At 48.5% G+C, this 27,283-nt stretch overlaps 1 protein-coding gene and 1 non-coding gene across 2 annotated transcripts in view; both read left to right on the top strand.

The window, feature by feature from the left end:
* LOC139059661 (alpha-tocopherol transfer protein-like) overlaps window positions 1–27,283 on the top strand; it is an 88,399-nt gene that overhangs the window by 23,516 nt on the left and 37,600 nt on the right. Inside the window, exons 2-3 of the mRNA XM_070538085.1 lie at window positions 1,611–1,889; window positions 22,972–23,125. Coding sequence (XP_070394186.1) covers window positions 22,999–23,125 — 127 coding nt within the window. The 5' untranslated portion in view covers window positions 1,611–1,889; window positions 22,972–22,998. The remainder of the gene's footprint in view (window positions 1–1,610; window positions 1,890–22,971; window positions 23,126–27,283) is intronic.
* TRNAW-CCA (transfer RNA tryptophan (anticodon CCA)) lies at window positions 17,629–17,701 on the top strand. Its single transcript has one exon. It is a non-coding gene; the product is annotated as a tRNA-Trp (tRNA).

The following is a 27,283-nucleotide window of genomic DNA, read 5'->3' as shown; positions in this document are numbered from 1 at the left end:
CACGACATACGGAGCTGAAATTTAATGAAAAACAGGGAAAATTTTAAGCGCAATGCACTGCAAAACATTTATTTCCCTGCTTTAGATGCGCGTGTGGCAGATGCTTATTAAAACCTAACTTTTCGATGCGTTTTCGTGCGTACGAGATTCGTAGTTTGTTTCTCTGGTGACCTGGGTGAGCCAAACAAGTCATCTTGTTTACCTCTGGGGAAAATTAGGGGCATGGTATGGGCAACATGTAGGCAATGTTTCACATGAGTGGTTCTTTAATGCGCCTTTTATGTTAGCTTTATGTTAGTGTTATTATTCTGGTTTACAAGTGGTGTAAAACTTAGACGTCTGCGCTGGCAAAATGACAACTACAATGGAGGTAAAATTTTGTGAACATAGGGGGGAAAATACCCCAAGTTCTTGTGCGATGGTAAATACGTGTTGATCAAATACAGCTTTAAAAGAATCTTAAGGAGATATTCGAAAGGATCATATGCGGCTAGTATTATCTAGGTTTTCCGATGTCACAAGAGAACTCCACGTTTCAGAAATTTTATACTTCGATGGTATAGGCAGCATTTTAGGTGCAATGTGTCGTGAAGTTTTAACGTTTTTGGCTTATTTAGATGCGTTACGAATAATTATTCAGCTCTCGTTTTCTTTTCTTTCTTTCTTTTTCAGGCGTGATATATGAAGTTGGTCGGCTCTCCTCATTGAACTAATGGAGGCGGCTTCTTTATGTTCTGTAGCCGTACAGACTAGTCAGTGGATGTTGTATAGGTAAAGCTCAAAATAAATGGGTAATTAAGGCTTTCGCAATAAATTACGTATGTAGCGTACACGTGGGGCAGAATAGAGCCTGCTGCCGTGGTAGAACTATAAATGCCACCAATACCAAATTAAGTGAACATTGGCGGTACGCTATGGAAACTCTCAGTGCGAAGTTAAATACAGTTTGATCAAACACAGATTTTCTAAAAAAATTCTTACTCAAGTGTGGAGCGTGCGATATGGCCGCTATCACCTATGCTTCCCAGGGTCTCGACATAGCTGTAGGTAGGTTACAACAGGTTTATATTTCGTTGAAACAGGAGGGACGTCATGACAAGTGATATGTGCGACAAAATTTTTGCGTTCCTTGTTTCGCCCCCCATTTTCGTTCGCCACAAGACGTTCCTAGTTGGTTTCAGCGATTTCCTCGGTAAACTAAACGCCGCAGTTTGTTTAGGTTGGGCGAAAAGAAACGGTGCCTTCTGGGCAATATGTAGGCAAGCTTTAAAGTTAGTGCATTAATTATGGCATTTGCAGTAAGTTGCCCATGCAAGCAATTCCGAGCTTTGTGAGTGTGTTTTACGAACAAGGCAGAACTTATCCCGCAGCCTTGAGGGAACTACAAACTCAACCGATACCTAAATCGGTTGAGTTCGAAATCAAGCGTAAATTGGGTGGGGGAGGGCGGAGGAGAGGGAGCGAGTACATCATAAAATTTTCCGGCGAAGTAAGCCGTGTGTTGGTGAAGCAGTGACGTTTTAAAAAATTCCCAACAAGAGCTTCCCATTTCTGAGTGGCAGCTGCAACTAAAGAGGACGCATTCTAACCACCTGCTATTTCTACTGCAGCTCGTGATCCTCGCGATCCCTGCTGTTATCTACGGGTCAGACCATATCTGTGTGCCTCCGCTCTCATGCCTGCATACGGCTTCATCCTGCGTGCTGCCTAGCAGAGTGCTGCGATCATCCTGCACGCTTACACTGCGGCTTTCCCGGAGACCTACGGCGCCTGCGCTTGTTGGGGCTGGAAAGGCATATATAGAGGACCATCCCGGCAGCGGCTTCATTTCTGAGCGGCAGCTGCAACTTAACAGGACGCATTCGGATCATCCGCTATTTGTACTGCAGGTTAGTTTTTATACTTTTCACCACGTCGTATGGTATTGTGGCGGCTGCTGCTCACATGTGTCTCTCTCGTTGTTGGTCGGTCTTCTGCGATGCCCACCAACACTGAACTCGCTAAAAAAATGAGCATCTCGAATCACGGCTTAACTTGATTCACTTGTCGACCGTCTGGCTGCCAAGAGGGGGAACAAGTTTGCTGATCAGAGATTTGGCAACATTGCTTGTCTAGTTGAAAGAGTGCGTTTCACGAGCGAATAGTATAACACCTTCAAAGTGACGTTTAATGAACTGGTATCTACTAACAAAGCGTTGACTTCTCAGAATAGAGCGTTAACAAAGAGAATCGCTGACACGAAACAGTACAGCAGGATGAATAACATCGAAATTGAAGGCATTCCATCATCACAGGGAGAGGATTGCTGTGCGATTTTGAAGAAGGTTGCCGATGCAAATCAGTGCCCAATTTCTTCTGGTGACATTGACATAGTTTATCGTGTGGCCAGCAAGATGTCCGACAAGAACGTCATTGTTCGTTTTTGTTCACGTGATAAGAAGAATGAATTTTGTCGCAAGGATCGTAAAGCTCGTCTGCGATGCTCCCAGATTGGCTTTTCTGGTTGTACAGATAGTCCCATTTACATTAACAAACACCCCGCAGTCGATAACAAATACTTATTCAGCAAGGCTCTTGCACTAAAGAAAGAGCACAACTGGCAGTTTTTAAGGACTGAAAACTGCCAGATTAAAGTTCGTAAATGAACCGATAGCAAAGTCTTCCGAATAAACTCGGAGGCTGATTTTCACATCTTCGCGTAGGCGTAGCTTACTGCTACATTTCCAGTCCTGTGGACTGATCGCACACTCGTCCCCGAATGCTATTCATCATGTCCTTGCTATCAGTCGAAGTCAAACTTTGCTTACATCTTCTAATATCTCTATTCTTCATATCGATGAGCGAGGTTTGCGCAAGAACCGTGATACCATTACAACATTCACTGACTTACTTAGTCACTCGTTTTCTTTTATTTGTGATTCAGAAACATGGCATGATAAGGCAGAAGTAATTTTTACGGGTTTTTTCTGTACCAAGCAGAATACTGCCATCGTATTTCGGATCGATACGGTGGTTCCGCTATATTTGTTTCAGCTTATATTAAATATAAGCGTAGGCTTGATCTTTTTCTTAATGTATATCACTGTGAATCGGTAGGGATTCAAACTCACAGCTGAATTCTCATAATCGTGACAGTGGGCTGCTGAGCACGAGGTCGCGGGATCGAATCCCGGCCACGGCGGCCGCATTTCGATGGGGGCGAAATGCGAAAACACCCGTGTGCTTAGATTTAGGTGCACGTTAAAGAACCCCAGGTGGTCAAAATTTCCGGAGTCCTCCACTACGGCGTGCCTCATAATCAGAAAGTGGTTTTGGCACGTAAAACCCCAAATATTATTATTATTATAATCGTGACAGTTTTATCCTTGGTTATTTATTTATTTATTTATTAATTTAGAACATACTGCAAGCCCAGTGAAGGACCCTGTCAGGAGGGGCACCATAAGCACAAGATCAAAAAGTACAAGGCAAGATATCACAAAAACATCAATTCATAGAACGGCCTGTTCTAAGGCATCAAGGCCAACGAGCGAAGCTAATGGCAGTTGATTCCACTCTGGTGTTAGCGTTTGAGGGTGCCTGTTTCGTGTTGACCTGGACGTTATCTGTGTAAGATACAAATCAAGAGCCATTGACAATTTCTTATTTTTTATTAGAAAAAGGAATTTTAACCTTTGTATTCTGCGCCGAGCTTCTAAGGACTTTATGTTATGTTGAGGCATTAGAGTAGATGGGGAGTCAGTGGAACGATATTTGGAAAATATAAACTGAACAGCTTTGCGCTGAACTCTTTCAAGCACATGAATATTAATTTTTGTGTGAGGATCCCATACAGTGCACGCATACTCAAGTTTTCGTCTAATCGTAGTGTTATATGCCAACTGTTTAACGTTAGAAGGAGCTTGTTTTTACTTATGTCGAAGAAAACAGAGAATAAGAAAAGAAGAGCATACGGTTTTAATATGTTTATTCCAGCTAAGGTTATTCGTTAGAGTTATTCCAATGTATTTATATTCTTTGAGCTCTGAAAGATGACAAGTGGGAAGATTATATGATAAGGAATGGCCGTTTCTTTTGTTAGTGATCCGCTTAAGTACTGTCTTGTCAGCATTTAGTTTCATCCCCCATTTAGTACACCATTCACTAATATTAGGTAGGTTAGAATTAAGTAAAATCTGGTCACCTGGAGCATTAATTTCACGAAACAAACACAATCGTTGGCGAACAACCTAATTTGAACAGGATGAGTGATGACGTGTGTAATATCATTAATGTAGATAAGAAACAGTAGTGGTCCAAGGAAACTGCCTTGCGGGACACCAGAAGTGACTGGAAGTTTTCTAGAACAGTGACCATCGATATCGACATACTGAAATCGGTTAAATAAGAAGAAACCAGGTTAACAATGAAAGAAGGAAGACCAATAGTTTCAAGTTGTGGGAGACGTTTACTGTGCGGGACTAAATCAAAAGCTTTCTGAAAAACCAGAAAAATGCCATCCACTTGACCGGTATCGGCAAGGACCTTAGCGAAAGTGTGAATTATTGATGTGAGTTGGGTGACCTACGATATCTAGATATCTCGCAGAACTACGATATCTTCCCTAGGTGCAGAGCTACAAATTTTCAAACTTTGTGTTTTTATTTTTTCAAGCTTGCCAAAAATTTTGAAATATCTTTAGAACAAGTCAGGCACTAAATAAAGATTATGCTTCCAACATTCACTAGAATTTACCTTCTGTCGCAAATGCGACAAATTTCATTAAAATCAGCCCAGCGATTATCTAAGAAAAGCGTTTCTGTGTTTTTCATGTATTTGAATAGGGAGCCCCGGAGTTGGGCCCGAGCTAAAGCTTCCACTTAAGCATGCAGTAACTTTTTTTTATTGTTACAATTGTTTGCAGCAAATGTGAATTTTGTGTGTGCGCTGTACTGCTGCTGTGAGGCGGGATCAGGGACCTCTCTCACGCACTAATTGCCTTATGTCCTTGTATCACATTGAGATTTTATATAGTTTAAAAAAGTAAGTGCAAAAGCAAACATTTTTTTTCCGGCCAACGTGGATCAACATATATGACTGATGAATAGGTCTATGTCAGTTACATATAAAATTAAGCTACAGACGAGTGTGCAGGTTCTTGCAGCTATTGTAATAATAATTGGTAGTACATATATATATATATATATATATATATATATATATATATATATATATATATATATATATATATATATATATATAGTCATATAATGAGAAGCAAACAAATATCGGGTCCCTCGGTTAACCCCCTTTCTTCTCGTTTATATATTTGTTTGTTTCTTCTCGATATTTGTTTGCTTCTCATTATATGACTATATATATATATATATATATATATATATATATATATATATATATATATATATATATATTGTGACGAAGAAGATCGGCAGGCTGAAAAGCCTCATTGCCATCGCGTGGCTCGTACCCAGTTCGCTCGCTGGCTGCGCCCTACCTGCTGTTGCCGCGTTGGTCACTGCTACTCTACGAGCCGAATAAACCCCCTTTACAATTGGTGGAGCTGCTGGGTACAACCGGAATTCTGGAACTTCGCAACCGGACACTGCAGCCTGTCTTCATTATGCCGGAAGAAGGACCACCGCAACCACAACCCGCTGCCCCGGTGACTACCGTGGTCTGCCCCGGCCCGCTGCGTCAACGCGACCCACCCATCTTCAGCGGTACCGAAGACCATGACGTAGAAGACTGGCTCGCTGACTACGACCGGGTGAGCATCCACAACCACTGGGACGACACCAAAAAACTGAATTACGTATCGTTTTATTTGAGCGGTGTCGCCAGCGTATGGCACCGCAACCATGAACGTGATCTCACGACGTGGACAGCCTTCAAAACAAACGTGACGGAGGTATTCGGGCGCCCCGCCGTTCGCAAGCTTCGCGCCGAGCAACGTTTGCGCAGTCGTGCGCAACAGTGCGGGGAGACATTTACAAGTTATATAGAAGATGTTGTCGACCTCTGCAACCGCGTTGACGTCACAATGGTTGATGCCGAGAAGATCCGCCATATCTTAAAAGGCATTGAAGACGACGCCTTCCAGATGCTGTTGGCGAAAAATCCGGCGACAGTCTCTGAACTCGTCAGTCTCTGCCAAAGCTTCGACGAACTCCGCACACAACGCCTAGCCACCCGCCAATCTCCTCCTCAGGCGACTTCAATGTCGAGCTTGGCTGTTTCCCCGGATCATACGTCGCTACTGCTACAGATCAAGGAGTTCGTCCGTGAAGAGGTGGCTCGTCAGCTTTCTCTGATTCCCCTCACACACGGCCAGTCGAATTCTCCGTTGGCGCCCGCTCTCCAATCTGTCATCAAGGAGCAGGTAGCCGACCACATTCCACCTTCTCTCCAGCAGGCTCCGGTTGCCGCTCCCCTGACGTACGCCGAAGTCGCTTCGAGGCCTGCACCACAGACCTACGGTTCCCTTCGCCCGCCTTTGCGCCCGCCCGTATCCACTCCGGTCCGGCCACTGGTGCAGTATGCACGACCTCAAGATCATTGGCGCACGGAAGATAATCGGCCGATTTGTTTTTATTGTGGCCGTGCTGGACACGTAGCACGTCACTGTCGCCTCCTTACCCCCAACGTCCCCAACAATGTGCGTCCATATGCACCACGTTTCCACCAACGCCGCAACTATTCGGACACATTTGACTCTCCTCCTGTTGTCGTCACCGCATTCTCCGCTGCTCGCCGTTCACCTTCTCCTCGCCGCCGCTCGCTTTCACCCATGCACCGGCGTCGGAGCCCTTTGCGCCAGGAAAACTAAATATCGCAGTTCAGGAGGCGAGAACTGCGGTGCCAGCGAAATGTATAAGGCCTCACACTTCCCCGAAGAACGTTATTGAAGTCGCTATAGAAGGAACATTGACGCTAGCACTTGTCGACACCGGCGCTGCACTTTCAGCGATAGATGCCCGTATTTGCCGCAAGATCGGAAAAGTGACTACGCCGCTTTCTGGACTGTCTCTTCGAACTGCCAACGCGCAGCACGTTGAGCCATCTGGCGCCTGCACTGCTCGTGTCGTAATTCAGGAGGTCCTCTATATCATAGAATTCATCGTGTTGCCATCATGTTCACACGACGTCATATTAGGTTGGGACTTTCTCTCCGCACATCATGCGATCATTGACTGCGCCCGCGCCGAAATCGAGCTGTTTCAGTTTTCGACTGATATTATCACTGACCATAAGGACCATTGCCGCAAAATCTCTGTTTCAGAAGACACCATTATACCTGCCTGGTCTTCCACCCTTGTCAGTATCTCTTGTGACTGTGTAGATGACGGCACAGTACTCTTCGCTCCATCTGAACTCTTAGTTCGCCGCCGTTCACTACCTCTGCCGTTCGCCGTCCTCGAGTTCAAAGCTGGCGCCTCTCTCATGTGCGTCTCCAACCCATCGGCTGAACCAATTACTTTACGCCGCCGTGAAAGCCTTGGCAGAGCAGAGCCACTGACTTCATCTTCAATATTTGACAGGATGGACGACTCCACTTATATTGCTGCGCTCGAGGAATCGCGTCCACAGTCCCTACCGGGTTCTTTTACGCCAGCTATTGCCAGTGACCTTACGACGACGCAGCGCGACGAACTTCTTCGCTTGCTCCAAGGCTTCTCTTCCTCCTTTGATTGCCAAGCAACATCACTCGGCCGCACGACGACTGTTTCGCACACTATCGACACTGGGAGCCACGCACCAATTCGACAGCGTCCCTACCGAGTATCGGCGACTGAAAGACAAGTTATCAATGACCAGGTGAACGATATGCTCAATCGCGGTGTCATCCAGCCTTCTAGTAGTCCTTGGGCGTCACCAGTCGTCCTAGTTAAAAAGAAAGACGGCACCATACGATTTTGCGTGGACTATCGAAGGCTTAACAAGATTACCCGAAAGGATGTATACCCGTTGCCACGTATTGACGACGCACTTGACTGTTTGCAAGGAGCGGAGTTCTTTTCGTCCTTAGATCTCCGCTCTGGCTACTGGCAGGTGCCCATGGCGGACGCTGACTGTTCTAAAACCGCATTTGTAACACCAGATGGCTTGTATGAATTCACTGTGATGCCGTTCGGTCTGTGCAATGCACCCGCCACCTTCGAACGCATGATGGACGGCATCCTACGTGGCCTAAAGTGGCATACTTGCCTCTGCTACCTCGACGACGTTGTCGTCTTTTCCCCTGATTTTCCGACCCATCTTCGGCGTTTACATCAAGTTTTGACCTGTCTACGGAATGCTGGTCTCCAGCTTAACTTAAGAAAGTGCAGATTTGCAGCTCGAAAACTGACTATATTAGGCCACGTTGTCTCCAAAGAAGGCATTCTTCCTGATCCTGATAAACTTCGCGCCGTATCCGAATTTCCGAAGCCCACTAATTTGAAAGCACTGCGCAGCTTCATTGGCCTATGCTCCTATTTTCGACGTTTCGTTCGCAATTTCGCTACAGTGATCGCACCACTTAACCAACTTCTTCAAGGCGACAATGAACTTTCTGGTTGGTCGGAGGCCTCTGATGATGCCTTTACGACTCTTCGTCACCTCCTCACGTCTCCGCCAGTCTTGCGCCATTTTGATCCAAGCGCACCTACAGAACTTCACACTGACGCCAGTGGTGTCGGCCTTGGTGCCGTGCTCGCACAACGCAAGAACACTAATGCCGAATACGTCGTCGCTTATGCCAGTCGTGCGCTCACGAAACCTGAGGCCAATTACTCAGTCACAGAAAAAGAGTGCCTAGCTATCGTATGGGCTCTTCAAAAATTTCGTCCGTATCTCTACGGTCGACGCTTTGACGTGGCGACGGATCATCACGCTCTTTGCTGGCTGTCCAACCTAAAAGACCCGTCGGGCCGCCTCGCTCGGTGGGCCCTCCGAATCCAGGAATACGATATCCGTGTCGTCTATCGTTCTGGACGCAAACACTCTGACGCCGATGCCCTCTCGCGCTCCCCAGTTACTTCAGACAGCAGCACTTCTACTTATAGACATGACATCTCACCACTTGACATCCTGGACATGGCATCGGAGCAACGAAAAGATCCATGGATCGTCATGATATTCGACTTTTTATCAAATCCTCCGGCAACTTCGGCACCTCGTGCATTACGCCGACAGGCGAAGCATTTCACAATCCGCGACGGACTTTTATACCGCCGCAACTACCAAAATGACGGCCGCAAATGGCTCTTAGTAGTGCCTCGCCACCTACGACAAGATTTATGCTCCGCTTTTCATTCTGACCCGCAGTGTGGTCACGGCGGAGTGTCAAAAACTTACACACGGCTTCGCCTACGATATTATTGGCGGGGGATGTACACCTTCGTCCACAAATACGTGCGCTCCTGCATTGCCTGCCAGCGACGCAAATGTGTCCCGCATATCTCCACCGCACCTCTCCAACCACTTCCCTGCCCAGCTCAACCATTCGACCGTGTCGGCATTGATATATACGGGCCTCTTCCATCTACTGGCGCTGGCAACCGATGGATTGTTGTGGCAGTAGATCATCTGACACGGTATGCCGAAACCGCCGCCTTGCCTGCTGCATCAGCAAAAGACATCGCCTCGTTCATACTAAACAACTTCGTTCTCCGCCACGGCGCCCCTCGCGAACTGTTGAGCGATCGGGGCCGCGTATTTCTTTCAGACGTCCTGCAGTCACTCCTGTCTGAATGCCAAATTATTCACCGCACTACTACTGCTTATCATCCACAGACCAATGGCTTAACAGAACGATTCAACAGAACTCTTGGTGACATGCTATCCATGTATGTTGCATCTGACCACTCCAACTGGGATCTTGTACTTCCGTTCGTCACTTACGCATATAACACTGCCTCTCAAGCCACTACTGGATTCTCGCCATTCTTCCTGCTTTACGGCCGCCATCCCTCCAGCACCATTGAAACCGTTCTCCCGTACCGGCCGGACCCTGCTGAATGCTCACCTGTTTCTGCGATTGCTCAGCACGCCGAGAAATGCCGACAACTGGCCCGTTCTTTGACATCTGCTCAACAGTACCGCCAAAAAGAGCGCCATGACCTCAATCCTCCCCCTCACCCCTTCCCCGTCGTCTCCCTCGTGCGGCTTTGGGTCCCGCCTGTTGCTGCTCCTGGCCTTTCGTCGAAGCTCCTCCCGAAATACCACGGGCCCTACCGCGTGGTTGCACAAACATCACCAGTGAACTACGTGGTCGAACCCGTATCGCCATCTCCCGATCTCCGTCGACGAGGGCGAGAGACTGTACACATTGACCGGCTGAAGCAGTACTACGATCCGCCCACCTCTTCCTAGGTCGCCAGGATGGCTACTCTTCAATTCCGGGGGTGATTGTGACGAAGAAGATCGGCAGGCTGAAAAGCCTCATTGCCATCGCGTGGCTCGTACCCAGTTCGCTCGCTGGCTGCGCCCTACCTGCTGTTGCCGCGTTGGTCACTGCTACTCTACGAGCCGAATAAACCCCCTTTACAATATATATATATATATATATATATATATATATATATATATATATATATAGCAAGACAATTTCCTGTAATTTATCATTTATTTAACTCACTTCGTTCAAGTAATTTCCGCTATATTGTCTTGCTGTTCGTTGGATTCTTATGATTAATAAAAATTGGGCCCCTTGGTTCCCGTGTGGTCACCTGATTTGGGTTCTGCCGTATGGGCCTGGCTGTATCATCAATGAAAATTCGATGTTTGGAGAGGTGGTCAACGACGTTTGACCACCTCTCGACGTCGACGAGAAGCAGTCCCGAAACTGATGTGCAAGCTCCAGGGGGCTTTCTTTCTGCGCAGGCAGCAAGCTTGGGTCAACATCGATAGGTAGATCTGGAGGCACGGGAGGCAGGCCGGTGAAACCACTTTGCTCTTCAGTCAAGCAGTCTGCGATCTGACTGAACTCTTCGGCGTACGCGAGTGTCATGCCTCTTTTAAGATGCCGGCGCTCATCGCTAAAGTTTGTTACGAGAACTTCTGTGTGTCCACAGTTAATGCTATCGACGCCTCTTGCAATTGATATGCCATGGCTGAATAGCAGCGCCGGAATTTTTTCGGTGACAGCCTCGGAATCGCTCGGTATGACGCATGTCACCGACAGAAGGGAGCATGAGCGCGGTGGGATGGTCGCGTCGTCATCGACGACGCGTAAAGGTCGACGTCGCTGCTCTATACAGAGTACAACCGAACATGGCCACATGCTAAAGGTGACCGACCTGTCCGGGATGTTTATAACGGCACCGTATTCACGCAGAAAATCCTTAACAAAGATTTGGTCTTTGCAGCACTTCGGCAGAACTACAAAAGTGGCAACGAAGGCCGAGGCACCGATATTAATTCTAGCGGTAACTTTGCGTGCGGGTGTAATAAACTCGCCTCCTGCAGTTCTTATGTGGGGATCCGTCCACGAAGTATTGACTTTCTTAGGCAATCGGCAAGTTTTTTGACTTATGATAGAGAAATCCGCGCCAGTATGTACTAGCGCTGTCACTGGGCGTCTGTCTATGTGAACGACGATATCGGCGGTAGCAACTTCCATTGGAGTCCGCGACGTGGTTGCATCCGACTGTACTGATGGCGTTGGGGGTGTTGTAGCATCTCGATGGGCGGCAACCTTCCCCCCAGAGGTCACTGTTTTAGTTTCTTTGACGAGGACTAGGGGACCTGTCCCGCACAACATCGGCGTAACTGCGACGGTGCAGTGCCGCTCGGTGCAGATGACGGAGTGCGGGGCCGACGATACGGTGGGGCGAATGGCTATGCTGGCGTGGATACGCTGGTGTCGCGTCGGTTGTCCCAACGGGCGCGAGGGAAGGTGCACGGTTGCAAAGGTCTGGTATCCAGGGTGACGATACGGGCAAAATCGGTAAATGTAGCCGGCTTCCTCGCAATGGAAGCAAAGTGGACGTCGGTCGATGGAGCGCCACAAGTCCGTCTTGGAACAAGTGGTTGGGTGACGGGCGGCTTTGCGGCCAAGTTGCAGTAGTCGGTGCATGGTAGTAGGGTGGCGTTTCCACGGGCGCATTAAACTGCGGGATCGGCGACCGCGGCGGTTGGTACGGAGGGGTTAACGACTCGTTGGAAGGCAGAGGCAGGGACCGCGAGCTGTGCGGCGCAGAGGTTGGGTGACGGACGGCCGACGCGTAGTTTACAGACCGCTGGTCCGGGAGCGATTCGGATAAAAAAAAACTGTTGCCTGATTTCCTGCCGTACAACCTCTGCGACAGAAGCCACCACAGCAGGTTCTTGCAGAATCACCACAAGGCTGCGAAGCTCCTCCCGGACGACCTCGCGGATGAGCTCACGCAGGGAACACTCATTGCCGGCGGTCAGTGCAGAGGCGCTAATCGAGGCGTTGCTCGGTCAGTCGTACTGGCAGCTCCGTTGTTGAAGTACTCACTCGATCGTAGTAGCTTCCCTGAAGAACTCTGCAAGAGTTGTCGGCGGGTTGCGATTAAGACCGGCCAACGGTTGCTCCTTCATGCCTCGCATCAAATGTCGGATTCTCTTTGTTTCAGGAATAGCGGGGTCAGCTCGGAGAAAGAGGCGAGTCATGTCCTCCACAAACATGGCGACGGTCTTGCTCGGTTTTTGTGTACGCGATTCGATGAGTTGATGCGCCGAATCGCAACGATCGTTGTTAACGAAAGTATCCAAAAGTTGCTGCCGAAATTCATCCCAGGAAGACAGTGTGCCTTCCCGGTTCCAATGCCATGTACGAGCTCTGTCCGCCAGGACGAAATACACGTGCGAGAGTTTATGTTCCGATCTCCAACGACTCGCCTTGGCGACTCTTTCATGTTGTTAGAGCCAACCCTCGACGTCCTCAAAACCATCACCATGGAAGGTCTCGGGAATTGCCGTTGCCATTTATTCAGACGGAAGAGTGCTTGGCTGGGGGAGACCTCTGGGCTAAGGCCTGGCTGTTGGCGACTGTAGCGGTGCACAGGAGTATCCACGGCCGGAACTGGTTGTGGGTTCGGACTGCAAGTGCCGTTCCACAGAGGAGTCCCGAGCACCAGGTGTTGAAGTCCAGCATCTCCACCAGTGTCATGACGTCAAAAAACAGGACGCAGGACCAGGGTGACAGAAACAAAAACCAGCTCTGTATTCAGAGACCGCAAGAGCCGACACGCCAACTTCGCCTTCATTCAAAAGGAGCGTGGTCGCTGCTCGTGTCCTTCCATTCACTTTCTTCTGTTGCTATAGCCTTCAGTGATGAATATACATACATACATATATATATATATATATATATATATATATATATATATATATATATATATATATATAGTCATATAATGAGAAGCCAACAAACACTGACACCAAGTACAACATAGGGGAAATTGCATGTGCCTAATAAATGAAATAAAGTAATGATAAATTAATGGAAATTAAAGTGGATGAAAAAACAACTTGCCGCAGGTGGGAACCGAACTCACAACCTTCGCATGTCGCGTGCGATGCTCTACCAATTGAGCTACCGCGGCGCCGTTTCCCCATCCACTTTCTTGGGTATTTATGTGCACTAGTAGAACCCTGGGAGTGTTAGCCAGCGCCCCCACTCACAGACCTTGGCGGCGGACGTGGAACGTCTTTTCTGCCGCAGGCGTCACGAGAACGTGATCTTTACGGGTGAAGGCAACTGGTCAATAAACCCACATATGCTACCTGAAGGCATCAATGTTGCCGGATTCGAGACCCTCGTTAAGTAATAAACGAGAAGAAAGGGGGTTAACCGAGGGACCCGATAATTATTAGTCATATAATGAGAAGCCAACAAACACTGACACCAAGTACAACATAGGGGAAATTGCATGTGCTTAATAACTGAAATAAAGTAATGATAACTTAATGGAAATTAAAGTGGATGAAAAAACAACTTGCCGCAGGTGGGAACCGAACCCACAACCTTTGCATGTCGCGTGCGATGCTCTACCAATTGAGCTACCGCGGCGGCGTTTCCCCATCCACTTTCTTGGGTATTTATGTGTACTAGTAGAACCCTGGGAGTGTTAGCCAGCGCCCCCACTCACAGACCTTGGCGGCGGACGTGGAACGTCTTTTCTGCCACAGGCGTCACGAGAACGTGATCTTTACGGGTGAAGGCAACTGGTCAATAAACCCACATATGCTACCTGAAGGCATCAATGTTGCCGGATTCGAGACCCTCGTTAAAGGGACACTAAAGGTTACTATTAAAGGGACCCTGAAACGATTTTGGCGATTTTCTACAAACGTACTGAGTCGTTAGAGTAGGTTCTTCTGATCATTAATTGATGCATCTAAGTGCTCTGCGTAAAGCGTGTAATTTATTATAAGGTTTTAAAAATACCCATCGCTGCCGATCGCAGCGCACTGCTCGGCGAAATTTTAAGCCGCCCCTACCCATATGATGCAAATAACCCATATTACGTCACATGGGCGAGTTATCTGATTGGCTGACGAGGGCGCGTGGTCGATAATTTTTCCAACTTTATGGTGAACAAATGATGCTCGTAATAGTTGGAATGTTAGTTACTTTGTTTTTGTAAAAAGAAAATAACTTAAAGAGAATACACAAGAATAGTTTTTTAGTACACTTCAGCACTTCCGGCACACAGCAAGTGTCGTCTGCTTGTGTTACAACGTACTCCATTTTGACGAGAGCTCCGCGGTCAGAGTCGGTCTCAGTCTTTTCGCGAGCACTATGATTCGACTTTGTTGCCTTGTGAACTGCAAACCTAGCGACCTGCAAACCGCGAGTCCAGTATTAGGGCAAACGCAAGCGCAAGGGGACAGGGTCTGGCCGCTTGACTGTGCCGGGGTGAGCCACGAGATGAGCAGAAGGGCAAATGTCAACGGTCTGCACGGTGCTGCCACCTGGTGGCACAGAGCTCAACCATACACAGTAGCAGCAACGAAGTGTATTCTTTGCTGCTGGTGTGTATTTTTCGCAGGAGTGTAATCATCAACACGTTGATTTAAAAATGTTTAAAATGCTTTACACTTGGTTAGAGCAATATTAGCGCTTTGTTTGACTGGTTAAGCGCTGCGCCAGCAAGTGTCTGGACCGTGCAGACCGATCAGGCTGCTCACGTACGTCTACGCTAAAGTTCCTTCATCAGCTTGAGTTTATGCCTCCAGTCATTTGCCGAAATGACCAGCTTGCCTGTTTTTAGCGGAGTACCGGACACGTTCGGCGCTACGACAGAATGCTCGCAACGCACGCTGCTTCGATAGCTCTCGGTCGACGGCCAAGCGGCTAGCGGAGAGGTCTCGCGCGGGAGGGGGCGTGCTCCTAAACAACCGGAAGTGGGCGATGTGACGTCGCGTCGTGACGCTGAACCAGTGAAGGCGGAGCTTAGCGCCGCTCGCTCGGCGAGCGAGTTGAGGAGGAAAAGCATAGCTAGGGAGGAGGGTAACTTCTAATCGCTTGCAGCTCCGTTAATACGTAACGCTTCACTTAAATTGTGGTGCGAATGTTTTACTTAAGCTGTACCCTACGCGCCTACAAAATTTGTCCGAACCGTTTCAGGGGCCCTTTAAGTCAACGTGGACTGTTGAAATACCATCACAGAAACCTCGAAACGCTTGTTTCGTGGCAAGGAGAGACTCATTTTAAGAGAAAATGCGTTCTGAAGCGTCCGCGTACCTCTAGCGCAGTTCAAATCGCCCGCCCTCCGATCGAGGAGAACTGACATCATGGTCTCATAGTGACGTTGCGCCATCAGTGAGTAGAACGGCGTCCGCAGACGGCGCTACGGCTTTTCTGCGCAAAACGCAAACGCGCGGCCAGAAACAGAGCCAAGACAGAGCCGACAGCAGAGCGAAAGCGGGAGTATGGTGGCTAGCGGAAGGAGAAACTAATTACGTCCCACATTACGTCCCACGGCACACGGAAAGTCCGTTTTCGTTAAACTAAAGGCTGCGGCGAGCTCGCAGCGTGGTCGGCGTGGTCTGTGAGAAGTGACAAGCCTTTCCGCACTCGCAACAGGGCATAAAAAGTGCGAATCGACGCAAAACTCGGCCTAGAAACGTGCTTCGCCACAGCCGACCCAGATGTCGTTTCCCGCACCGCCACCAGGCGCCGCTACTATACCTCAAGCTCCAGCGCAAGACGCCCATAAGCTGGTACTTCATTCTATGACGCAAACTTCGACGCTCGTCGCGATGGACCCTGACACCGACAGATTGGCTCGCGATGGTGGGCTCAACTTCAGCGATTTGAGCACCGACGAGCGCGACCTGCTGCTGAGGGCTCGCACTGCCGGCGTCGTTGCGTACTACGACGGCTGCCTCGACACCGGCTCTCCGGAGCGGGACAGCAACGAGGGCTTCCCACGACATCACATGGACGTGGCATTCTCGCTGCTTGTTCCAAATGAAAGTTTCGCGAGCCAGCAGAACCCTCACAGCACGACGCGATAACGAAAGTACTGAAACTCCAAAGCGTGCGCGGCGCAGAGTCGTGCGCGCAGAGTCGAGCGAAAACGAAACCTTTCGACCACCCATCCTACTGAAGGGTAACGCCAAAATCTTAGTTTTTGTTAGAATCGAGTAGACGTAGACAAGTAGCATTTTCTTCCGTCTTATAATCGAATGAAATGATATTTTTAATACGAGTAGTTGAGTATTAGTAACATAAATTACGGGGAGACCTTTCGTCATCGGTTTAGTACCGGAATGTCGCTGGGGGGTCTCAAATCGTGTCATGCATTTAGCTCAATTTCTCGGTTACTAAAGCTCTGTTCGCGATTATATTGACGCCTTAGACGTTCTAGAACATTGCTCTACCACTTTAACTTGACTTTCTGGTAACCTTTAGTGTCCCTTTAAGTAATAAACGAGAAGAAAGGGGGTTAACCGAGGGACCCGATAATTATTAGTCATATAATGAGAAGCCAACAAACACTGACACCAAGTACAACATAGGGGAAATTGCATGTGCTTAATAAATGAAATAAAGTAATGATAAATTAATGGAAATTAAAGTGGATGAAAAAACAACTTGCCGCAGGTGGGAACTGAACCCACAACCTTCGCATGTCGCGTGCGATGCTCTACCAATTGAGCTACCGCGGCGGCGTTTCCCCATCCACTTTCTTGGGTATTTATGTGTACTAGTAGAACCCTGGGAGTGTTAGCCAGCGCCCCCACTCACAGACCTTGGCGGCGGACGTGGAACGTCTTTTCTGCCGCAGGCGTCACGAGAACGTGATCTTTACGGGTGAAGGCAACTGGTCAATAAACCCACATATGCTACCTGAAGGCATCAACTTGGTGTCAGTGTTTGTTGGCTTCTCATTATATGACTAATAATTATCGGGTCCCTCGGTTAACCCCCTTTCTTCTCGTTTATTACTTAACGAGGGTCTCGAATCCGGCAACATTGATGCCTTCAGGTAGCATATGTGGGTTTATTGACCAGTTGCCTTCACCCGTAAAGATCACGTTCTCGTGACGCCTACGGCAGAAAAGACGTTCCACGTCCGCCGCCAAGGTCTGTGAGTGGGGGCGCTGGCTAACACTCCCAGGGTTCTACTAGTACACATAAATACCCAAGAAAGTGGATGGGGAAACGGCGCCGCGGTAGCTCAATTGGTAGAGCATCGCACGCCACATGCGAAGGTTGTGGGTTCGGTTCCCACCTGCGGGAAGTTGTTTTTTCATCCCCTTTAATTTCCATTAATTTATCATTACTTTATTTCATTTATTAAGCACATGCAATTTCCCCTATGTTGTACTTGGTGTCAGTGTTTGTTGGCTTCTCATTATATGACTAATAATTATCGGGTCCCTCGGTTAACCCCCTTTCTTCTCATTTATATATATATATATATATATATATATATATATATATATATATATATATATATATATATATATATATATATATATATATATATATATATATATATATGTGTGTGTGTGTGTGTAATAGTGAGAGATATGATCAGATAGTTTGCGAAAATAACTTTCCTAAGCAAACTTTTTATTTATGAACGAAATCTTCACCAAGAACAGTAAAAACAATACCTTGTATGGCTGCTTCTCATGCGCAAAAAAAATTTAAAGATGGTAGGCGACCCATATCGTTTATAACATACGTGTTACTGGCAGTCCCACCTCACAGTTGGTGTTCGTTAGATTAAGCGGGCAATATGCGGTCGAGAAGCGAGGGAGGGTGAGGACGAAGCGCAGCGTGCGCCACGTGGCCGGATGGAGCCCCCTAGCGAGCGGCGCACCAATCGCACCTTACGCGCCCTTTCTGGTCTTGACGTCAGATAACGTAACGAGCGCGCGCGCGCAGCTGTTGCGAGCAAGCGAGCACGTGAGCGCCGGGAGAGAAGCGAGAGAGGAGGAAGGGACGTCCCATCTCCTCTGCTAGGCAGAGGTCCAGTCTATGCCAGGCAATTTTTTTCTACAATTAGCCGGTTAAATATCTCGCCACATTCTTGTGTGTGACGCCATTAGGGACGTCATTGCTTTCGCTTTCTGCTTCCGGGTTTCCAGGAATTTCTCCAAAGTCATATTCACTTGGCGGGTCTCTAAAGTTTACGATTATGTGCTTTGGTGTGCGGCAATCAGTAATTTCCATTTCTAGTTATTCCAGGCACTTCAGTAACGTAACTTCTAACTAAACTTAGGCTCTGATATCATATCTATAATGAAACCCATGAATTTTGTACTGCACTATTTTTTGCTGATTTATTTTGAATTTCGCGCTCGGTCGTCTTAGGAGGAGAACCCGAAGTGCTCCACATGAAACATGATTGGCACTCGATGCTCGTGCCACTGAAAAAAATTTTATGCTTCTGCTTTGTAGCCTTGGCTGCACTTCCACGGAAAGGTGTCGCCGGGTACCGCGGTACCATTCTCACCGTGGCGCAGTTCTGGTATAGGCCGAGCATGCGCTATATCCCTTTGGAGGCGTAGAGGGCCGCCAGAGACGCGCATTGCCTTTAGCTGCAAAAGCGATAAAGCCAATTGCACACTGTCAGGGTTGTCGGACGATCCTACCGCTGTCAAGCAGATGTAGGACTCGTCGGACTACCTCGCCGCTGCCACCATTTGAAGGAGTCGGAGGTCGTAGATGAGGAACTCGGTTAACAGGATTTATTTACAGGATTAACATATTTTAAGACAAGATACATTGGCAGTCTAGCGCGACTCCCATATGGAGCCCGCAAGATTAACATTCAGCAAAACAGCATTCGAGCACACAGCTCACTACTAGATTTTGGCATAACATCGAGCTCTCAGCTCCTTACGACGAGCACGACACGAGCACGAGCACGCTCTAGCAGTCGGCAAACGCTGCTTATAAGCCTCCGCTTGACGTCATAGTTCGACGTCATCGTTCGGCGTGGACGGAGCACGAATGGTCGGGAATGTGCGTCCAATCATGGTAAACTTGCCGCCGCCCCGCAGTACAGCCCACACACACAAAGGCTAACACGTTCGAGCCTACACACACAAAGGCTAACACGTTCGAGGGCTTTGTAGAACTCTCGGTACAGCATAGCCCGCGGTGTCGTCGACCGAGGGCCTCGTAGAACTTTGCGCCGTCCCAGTGGCGCGGCAGCGCATCACATTCCAGAGCTGACCGCGCGCCACGTGGCCGCCTGTCATCCGTAGTTCTCAGAAGGCGCCTCGTCTGGGGGGGGTTGGAATACGCGCAGCGGGCTGAAAGCTGGCACGTTGCCACCCCCGTACGGCCATTCCTAACAACACACCGTCGCGCTCCGCTCAGTCGAATGTGCCGGCGCCAGGTTAGCGTACTCGATTCCGCTGCTGGCAATAGCGTTGTGCCACTTGTGGGCTACAGATCAAGCTACAGAACAGGTATTCGGCTTTAACTCAGGAAGAGGACCTGAGTGTTGAAGTAATGAACGACAATCTTGTGGGCATCATTAAGGAGTATGCAATAGAAGTCGGTGGTAACTCCGTTAGACAGGATACCAGTAAGTTATCGCAGGAGACGAAACATCTGATCAAGAAACACCAATGCATGAAAGCTTCTAACCCTACAGCTGGAATAGAAATGGCAGAACTTTAGAAGTTAATCAACAAGCGTAAGACAGCTGACCTAAGGAAGTATAATATGGATAGAATTGAACATGCTCTCAGGAACGGAGGAAGCCTAAAAGGTGTGAAGAAGAAACTAGGAATTGGCAAGAATCAGATGTATGCGTTAAGAGACAAAGCCGGCAATATCATTACTAATATGGATAAGAAAGTTCAAGTGGCCGAGGACTTCTATAGAGATTTGTACAGTACCAGTGGCACCCACGACAATAATGAAAGAGAGAATAGTCTAGAGGAATAGGATATCCCACAGGTAACGCCGGGAGAAATAAAGAAAGCCTTGGGAGCTATGCAAAGGGGGAAGGCAGCTGGGGAGGATCAGGTAACAGCAGATTTATTGAAGGATGGTGGGCAGGTTGTTCTATAGAAACTGGCCACCCTGTATACGCAATGCGTCGTGACCTCGAGCGTACCGGAATCTTGCAAGACCGCTAACATAATCCTAATCCATAAGAAAGGGGACGCCAAAGACTTGAAAAATTATAGACCGATCAGCTTACTGTCAGTTGCCTACAAACTATTTACTAAGGTAATCGCAAATAGAATCAGAAACACCTTAGACTTCTGCCAAGCAAAGGACCAGGCAGGATACCGTAAAGGCTACTCAACAATAGACGATATGCACACTATCAATCAGGGGATAGAGAAATGTGCGGAATATAACCAACCCTTATATATAGCTTTCATTGATTACGAGAAAGCGTTTGATTCTGTCGAAACCTCAGCAGTCATGGAGGCATTACGGAATCAGGGTGTAGACGAGCCCTATGCAAAAATACTGAAATATATCTATAGCGGCTCCACAGCCACCGTAGTCCTCCATAAAGAAAGCAACAAAATCCCAATAAAGAAAGGCGTCAGGCAGGCGGATGCGATCTCTCCAACGCTATTCACAGCGTGTTTACAGGAGGTAATCAGAGACCTGGATTGGGAAGAACTGGGGATAAAAGTTAATGGAGAGTACCTTAGTAGCTTGCGATTCGCTGATGATATTGCCTTGCTTAGTAACTCAGGGGACCAATTGCAATGCATGCTCACTGAGCTGGAGAGGCAAAGCAGAAGAGTGGGTCTGGACATTAATGTGCAGAAAACTAAAGTAATGTTTAACAGTCTCGGAAGAGAACAGCAGTTTACAATAGGTAGCGAGGCACTGGAAGTGGTAAGGGAATACATCTACTTAGGGCAGGTGGTGACGGCGGATCCGGACCATGAGACGGAAATAATCAGGAGAATAAGAACGGGCTGGAGTGCGTTTGGCAGGCGTTCTCAGATCATGAACAGCAGGTTGCCATTATCCCTCAAGAGGAAAGTGTATAATAGCTGTGTCTTACCAGTACTCGCCTACGGGGCAGAAACCTGGAGGCTTACGAAAAGAGTTCTACTCAAATTGAGGACGACGTAACGAGCTATGGAAAGAAGAATGATGGGTGTAACGTTAAGGGATAAGAAAATAGCAAATTGGGTGAGGGAACAAACGCGAGTTAATGACATCTTAGTTGAAATCAAGAAAAAGAAATGGGGCATGGGCAGGACATGTAATGACGAGGGAAGATAACCGATGGTCATTAAGGGTTACGGACAGGATTCCAAGGGAAAGGAAGCGGGGCAGGGGGCGGCAGAAAGTTAGGTGGGTGGATGAGATTAAGAAGTTTGCAGGGACGAGATGGCCACAATTAGTACATCACCGAGGTTGTTGGAGAAGTATGGGAGAGGCCTTTGTCCTGCAGTGGGCGTAACCAGGCTGATGATGATGATTATGACTTGTGGGCACACACACACTAGCGTTCCTTTTCAGGAGGTGTGTTCATACTCACGAGAGAAAAAAAAATTGGAGAGGCCCTGACGTCACGTTTTTGAAGCCGGAAGTGGAGCCATGTTGGTGCGCTCCATCAATTTACGCCTCCAATGAGCTCGCTGGAGCAGATAGGCGCGAGCTTTGAATTTGCATTGCTACCAGTCGCCAGAAGTGCGTGCTGCTGACGCGCGTCAGGACAAAGCTTACGAAACTTCTGTAACAAGTTTAGGGATGCAGATGCTCGCCTGTGCGTTTCTGTGGCACGTTGAAGACAACGAAGACACGAGTCGTGATTACTTGGGTGTCTCTGTTGTTGGCTAACAGTCATCTTCAAACACAAGTTTCATGCTTGTGCACCACACTCCGAAGTCATTGCGACTAACATACTTTCCTGCGTGCAACAGACTTTCCTGTGTGCGACTGTCTTGTGTGCATTCTTTTTTTTTTCCGTGCTCAAATCGCGCCGTTATAAGCATGTTCCATCACTCCAAAGTCAGCTTGTCTCGCGAACAGAATGGGCGTGAGAAAGATACGGGCCAACGAAATTTATTTCGCTTTTGAGAGGCTTAGAGTAGCAGCGAAAAGTTCAGGAGCGTGGTTGCTATGCCAACGGTGACGTTTGGGGTACCAATCTCGGTACTCCTTTGCGAAAAACTGCACGTGACTTGCGCCAAACTTTCAACACGTCCGTGCTGGCCGAGGTCTCTACTGCGCTTTCCTTCCTCCGTGATTTATACTACACCGTGCTGTGCACGAGGGTAGGAGTGGAGCGCAAAGTAAGCATCAAGCCTAATGTTGTTCTTTCATTTGCCGCTGACAACCGCCGACGGTTTGCCCTCTGTCTCATCTCGTGCAGCATCGAGGGAACACGCCTGCAACGCCACTGCCGGCGTTCCTCGTCGCGCTAGCGCCTGCTGTATGATGGGGCGCTGTTGGCGAGGCAGCGCAGTTGTCTCGCTTGCTGCGTTTGCGCTATGTCCGCAAACGCAGCACTTCTTTCAGTATGCGTTCTTCTCCAGTGACATCAGTACTGCGTCTCGCAGGTGCTTGACTCTACAGTGGTCATTGATATGAGTGCGGTGACATGGGAAGCTTCTGCCGCGCTTGAATCCCTGGAGGACGTTGCACGCAGAGAATTGGGAGAAACGCCTACGGTGAAACAGACGGCTCTGGAGGATTTGCGTAAGCTTATTTCAGGTATGTCGAAACAGTAATCAGTAAGCAACTGAGAATACGCTTTAGTGCCGTGTGTTGGCCATAACGGTTGTTCTTACCGCAAAAGATTTACCGGGGCTGGAGATGTGCAAACACGTTGTTTAGGAACACAATACCTAACACAACACACTGGTAGCATAGGCTCCTACATCAATTATTACAAGCAGCTCTTGCACTAGCGTACACGGGACCTGCTATTATGGGGGTTCAGACAGCATGGCATAATGAATAATAGGTGGATTTGCATAGCTTTGTTCCTCTGGCTTGAAACGGGTTTGCGACTTTACGAATTGATTTGTATGAGCAAAGTACTTAGTTACAAACGCAACTATTCACAATGAATATACATTTTTGCAGAAATTCTTTGCAATCATGCGCTGAGAAATAGCAATTTCTTAGAACTTAGAATGTAAAGCGTAAAAATAACGCTACAAGAACGTGTGAAGCCACAAACGCGAACATGATTTACCACCACATGTTACCTATTATTCACATAGCAGTTAAGTGATCGCAGCACCACGGTTTGCATAGTAACTTTTGAAGGAAGATGTATGACTAGCAGGAATTCAGCTAAATTATTTCGTGGCATGCTTCCAAACAAGTTCTGTTGTCATTCACTGCCGTCACCTAAAGAAATGAGAAAAAAATATGGTTAAAATAACGTTTCAGTGGATACGTTGGCACGTCTATGTTACTGGCGAAGAAGGGGGAGGGAGAGAAACAACTTTACTGGTCCATTATGAAATGAAACGCGTTAAGCGTCTGAGGGGTGGCTCCCTCTTCGCGGGCTCCATATGCTTACAGGGCCGCCTGGCCCCTGTGGATCAGTCGGAGCTGGTCTCCCAGGGTGGGTATAGGTGGGGGGTGGTTTATGGAAAAATTGCACTCTCCTATGACGTGCCGAAGGGTACCTAATGCATTACAGTGAGGACATGTGTTCTTATATCTCTCTGGGTATATTTTGTTCTGGAAGCAGGGGTGGGGAAAGGATCCTGCCTGGATTTGCCTGTATATTGTTTGTTCGGCTCTGGTCAAGGAGTGGTGGGGGTGCGGGAATGTCTTCCTGCCGTCCCTGTAATATTTGACTATATCTCTGTAATTTGTGATGGGTTGCCATCCCCTTGCCTCCTCCTCGTTGGCCCGGGAGTTTAGCGCTCGGGCCTGTTGATGAGCATATTCATTGCCCTCAACTGAGGAGTGAGCCGGGACCCAAACTAATTCGATTGCTTGTTTAGGAGGCGTAGCTTTACCAAGAATTTTTAGTGCCACAAGGGACACCCAGCCAGATCTGTAGTTCTTGTATGCAGCTTGTGATTCCGTGACGAACTTGGTGACGTTTGGTTGCGGGAGTGCGAGAGCTATCGCTGCTTCTTCTGCTTCCTCCGAAGACGGAGTGTAGATTGATGCGCAGGTGACCAGCTTTTCTAGCCCGGTGACCACGACTGTTGCCCTCGTGGAGCGTTTCGATAGAGAGACGTCTGTATATAAAACAGTGCCGTCTTCCTCCAGGGTCCTGGAGATGGCTCTTGCCCGGGCGTCGCGTCGTCCGGCATGCCTTGTGGGGTTCATGTTGCGTGGTAGTGGTTTGCATTCCAACTTCTCACTCAACTTTTCGGGTAATTGGTCGTGGCGGGTCTAGTGCGATTCTTGCCATCCTAGCTTGCGGAGGACGCTTCTGCCCGCCTTGGTCTGGCTAAGGCGTACCCTTTGATTGGCTTCTACGAGCTCGGCTACTGTATTGTGGACTCCCATTTGAAGTAATTTTGTCGTGGATGAATTTATGGGAATACCCAGGGCCTGCTTCATGGCTTTCCTGATTATTGCGTCAAGTTGTAAGACGTCCTTCTTGAGGAGCTGCAGATACGGCGCTGCGTAGACGATTCGTGAGATAACAAAGGCCTCAACGAGGCGCAAGGTGTCCGATTCCTTCAGACCCCTCCGCCTGTTGGCCACTCGTCTGATCATGTTCAAGATTTGGTCTGACGTGAGCTTCATTTTTCTAATCATGGCTGTTGCCTTGCCGTCTGCCTGGATCAGGAGGCCCAGGATCCTGAGTTGAGGTACCGGGAGGATCCGGTTCCCTTCCAAAGTGATTTCGATGTTTTCTGCTTGTGTCCTTGATGCACGTGGTCTGACAATGGTCAGCTCCGATGTTTGAGGCGAACAGCAAAGGCCACATGTCTTCACATAGCTGTTGATCCTGTCAGCCGCTTTTTGGAGCGTTTTCCATCTAGCCATCCGACCCTGCCCTCGCAGTCCAGAGGGTGATGTCGTCGCCATATAATGCGTGGCCCAGACCATCTATTGATTCGAGAAGCTTGGGCAACGGCAGGAGAGCATTTTTAAATAGGAGGGGGGAAAGGACCGAACCTTGCGGCGTTCCTCGATCCCCCAGGGAGATCGGTTGGGATGTCTCCTATCCTATTCTTATCCTTGCCGTTCGGTTACAAAGAAAGTCTCGGATGTAGTTGTAAGTTTTCACTCCACAACCCGTGTTGCGCAGGTTGCGGAGGACACTTTCATGTGTGACGTTATCAAAGGCACCTGTGAAGTCTAGCGCTAGTATCGCTCGTGGCGGCTGCTTCGTTGCTCGCTTAATTACCAGTTAGTTGAGTTGTACGAGAACATCCTAAGTGCCCAGGTGTTGCCTAAAGCCATACATTGTCTCTGGCATCTTATCGGTGGCATCAAGATGTCGCTGCAACCTCTTAAGTACCATACGTTCCATGACCTTCCCCACGCAGGACGTGAGGGATATCGGTCGCATGTTGTCGATGTGAGGTGTCTTCCCAGGCTTGGGTATGAAGCGGACTTCTGCCTCTTTCCATTCGTGTGGAAGATTGCCAGACTCCCAGACCCGGTTCATATACTCGAGCAGCTGTCTGCGGGCCTTGTGCTTGAGGTTGTTAAGTAACTTGTAGGTAATGGTATCGGGTCCCGGCGCGCTGCCCCTGTTGCTCTCGGAGATTGCCAAGATCAACTCGGTGTCAGTGAATGGCTTGTCTAACGCTTCATTGGTAGGTCCTGCGTAGTCGGGAGGTGTGATATCACCCTTCTCCGTTTTCAGGTACTTCGCCTTCAAGTCGTTGATGAGTTTGTCGGCACCCCCAGTATAGTTGTTGAGGGTGCGCATGAGGCTTCGATTAGTGGCGCTCTTGCTGCCCAGAGGATCGATCAGGTGACGAAGGAGGCACCACGTCTTCCTGGTAGAAAGGGTGCCCTGCAGTCCATCACACACGCTCAGCCAGTTCTCTCTGCACAGCTTGGACGCGTATTCAGCTGCTTGCTTGTTGAGATCATGGATGCGTTTGCGATTTCTTGTGTCGTTGTTTCTTCCAGCGTCTGGTGAGGCTGTGTCGTGCTTCCCAAAGGTGGGCAAGCTTTGCGTTCAAAGAGGGTGTCTGCAGTGTGGTCGCAATTTTCTGGGTGTATTTTTCTACCAGCTCGAGTTGTTTCTTAGCCCATTCCCCATACGATTTGGTGCTGTTCGTGTCCTCGTCTTCATCGGCTGCTTGCCTTTTTCGAAGTTTGTCCCAGTCAGTTATCTTTGTTGTTCCCATTCGGGCCTTGAACGCGGGCCCCCTGATCGTAATATTGAGGATATCGTGGTCTGACCCCAGGTTCGCGCCTGTGTTCTGCCACAACACGTCCAAGGTTCCACTCAGCAGGGTAAGGTCTGGAGTGGTGTCCCGGGTCGTACTTGTACCCATGCGGGTGGGAGTGTCTGGTTCGTTGAGTAGGGCTAATGTGTGCTGATCCATGAGGTTCGCCAGGACCCTGCCTCTCTTGGAGCAAAATTTGTAACCCCATATTGTGTGAGGCGCATTGAAATCTCCTAATATCAATAGGGGTCGGCTGCCCGCCTCTCTCTCGCTGTCGAGTAATGTGCCCTCTATGTCGAGGTTCTTCTTGGAGTGCCGACAGTATGCGTTGAGTATAAAGATGTCTTTGCTTCCTGTGCCTCTGTTGTGAATTTCCAAGAGAACGTGTTCACACCCACTCTGGGTGGTAATGTGCTGCGTTGCAGCTATGTTGCTTCGGACTAGGATGGCTGTGCTTTTCTCACTGGGATCGGTGTATGTGACGTACCCCGCGAGTTTTGGTCGCGAGTTCGTTTCTTGAATTGCAAGGATATCCGGT

The sequence above is a fragment of the Dermacentor albipictus genome, chromosome 1, assembly GCF_038994185.2.
Source record: "Dermacentor albipictus isolate Rhodes 1998 colony chromosome 1, USDA_Dalb.pri_finalv2, whole genome shotgun sequence".
NCBI classification, from domain to species: Eukaryota; Metazoa; Arthropoda; class Arachnida; order Ixodida; family Ixodidae; genus Dermacentor; species Dermacentor albipictus.
This window is presented reverse-complemented; position numbering and strand designations above follow the sequence as displayed.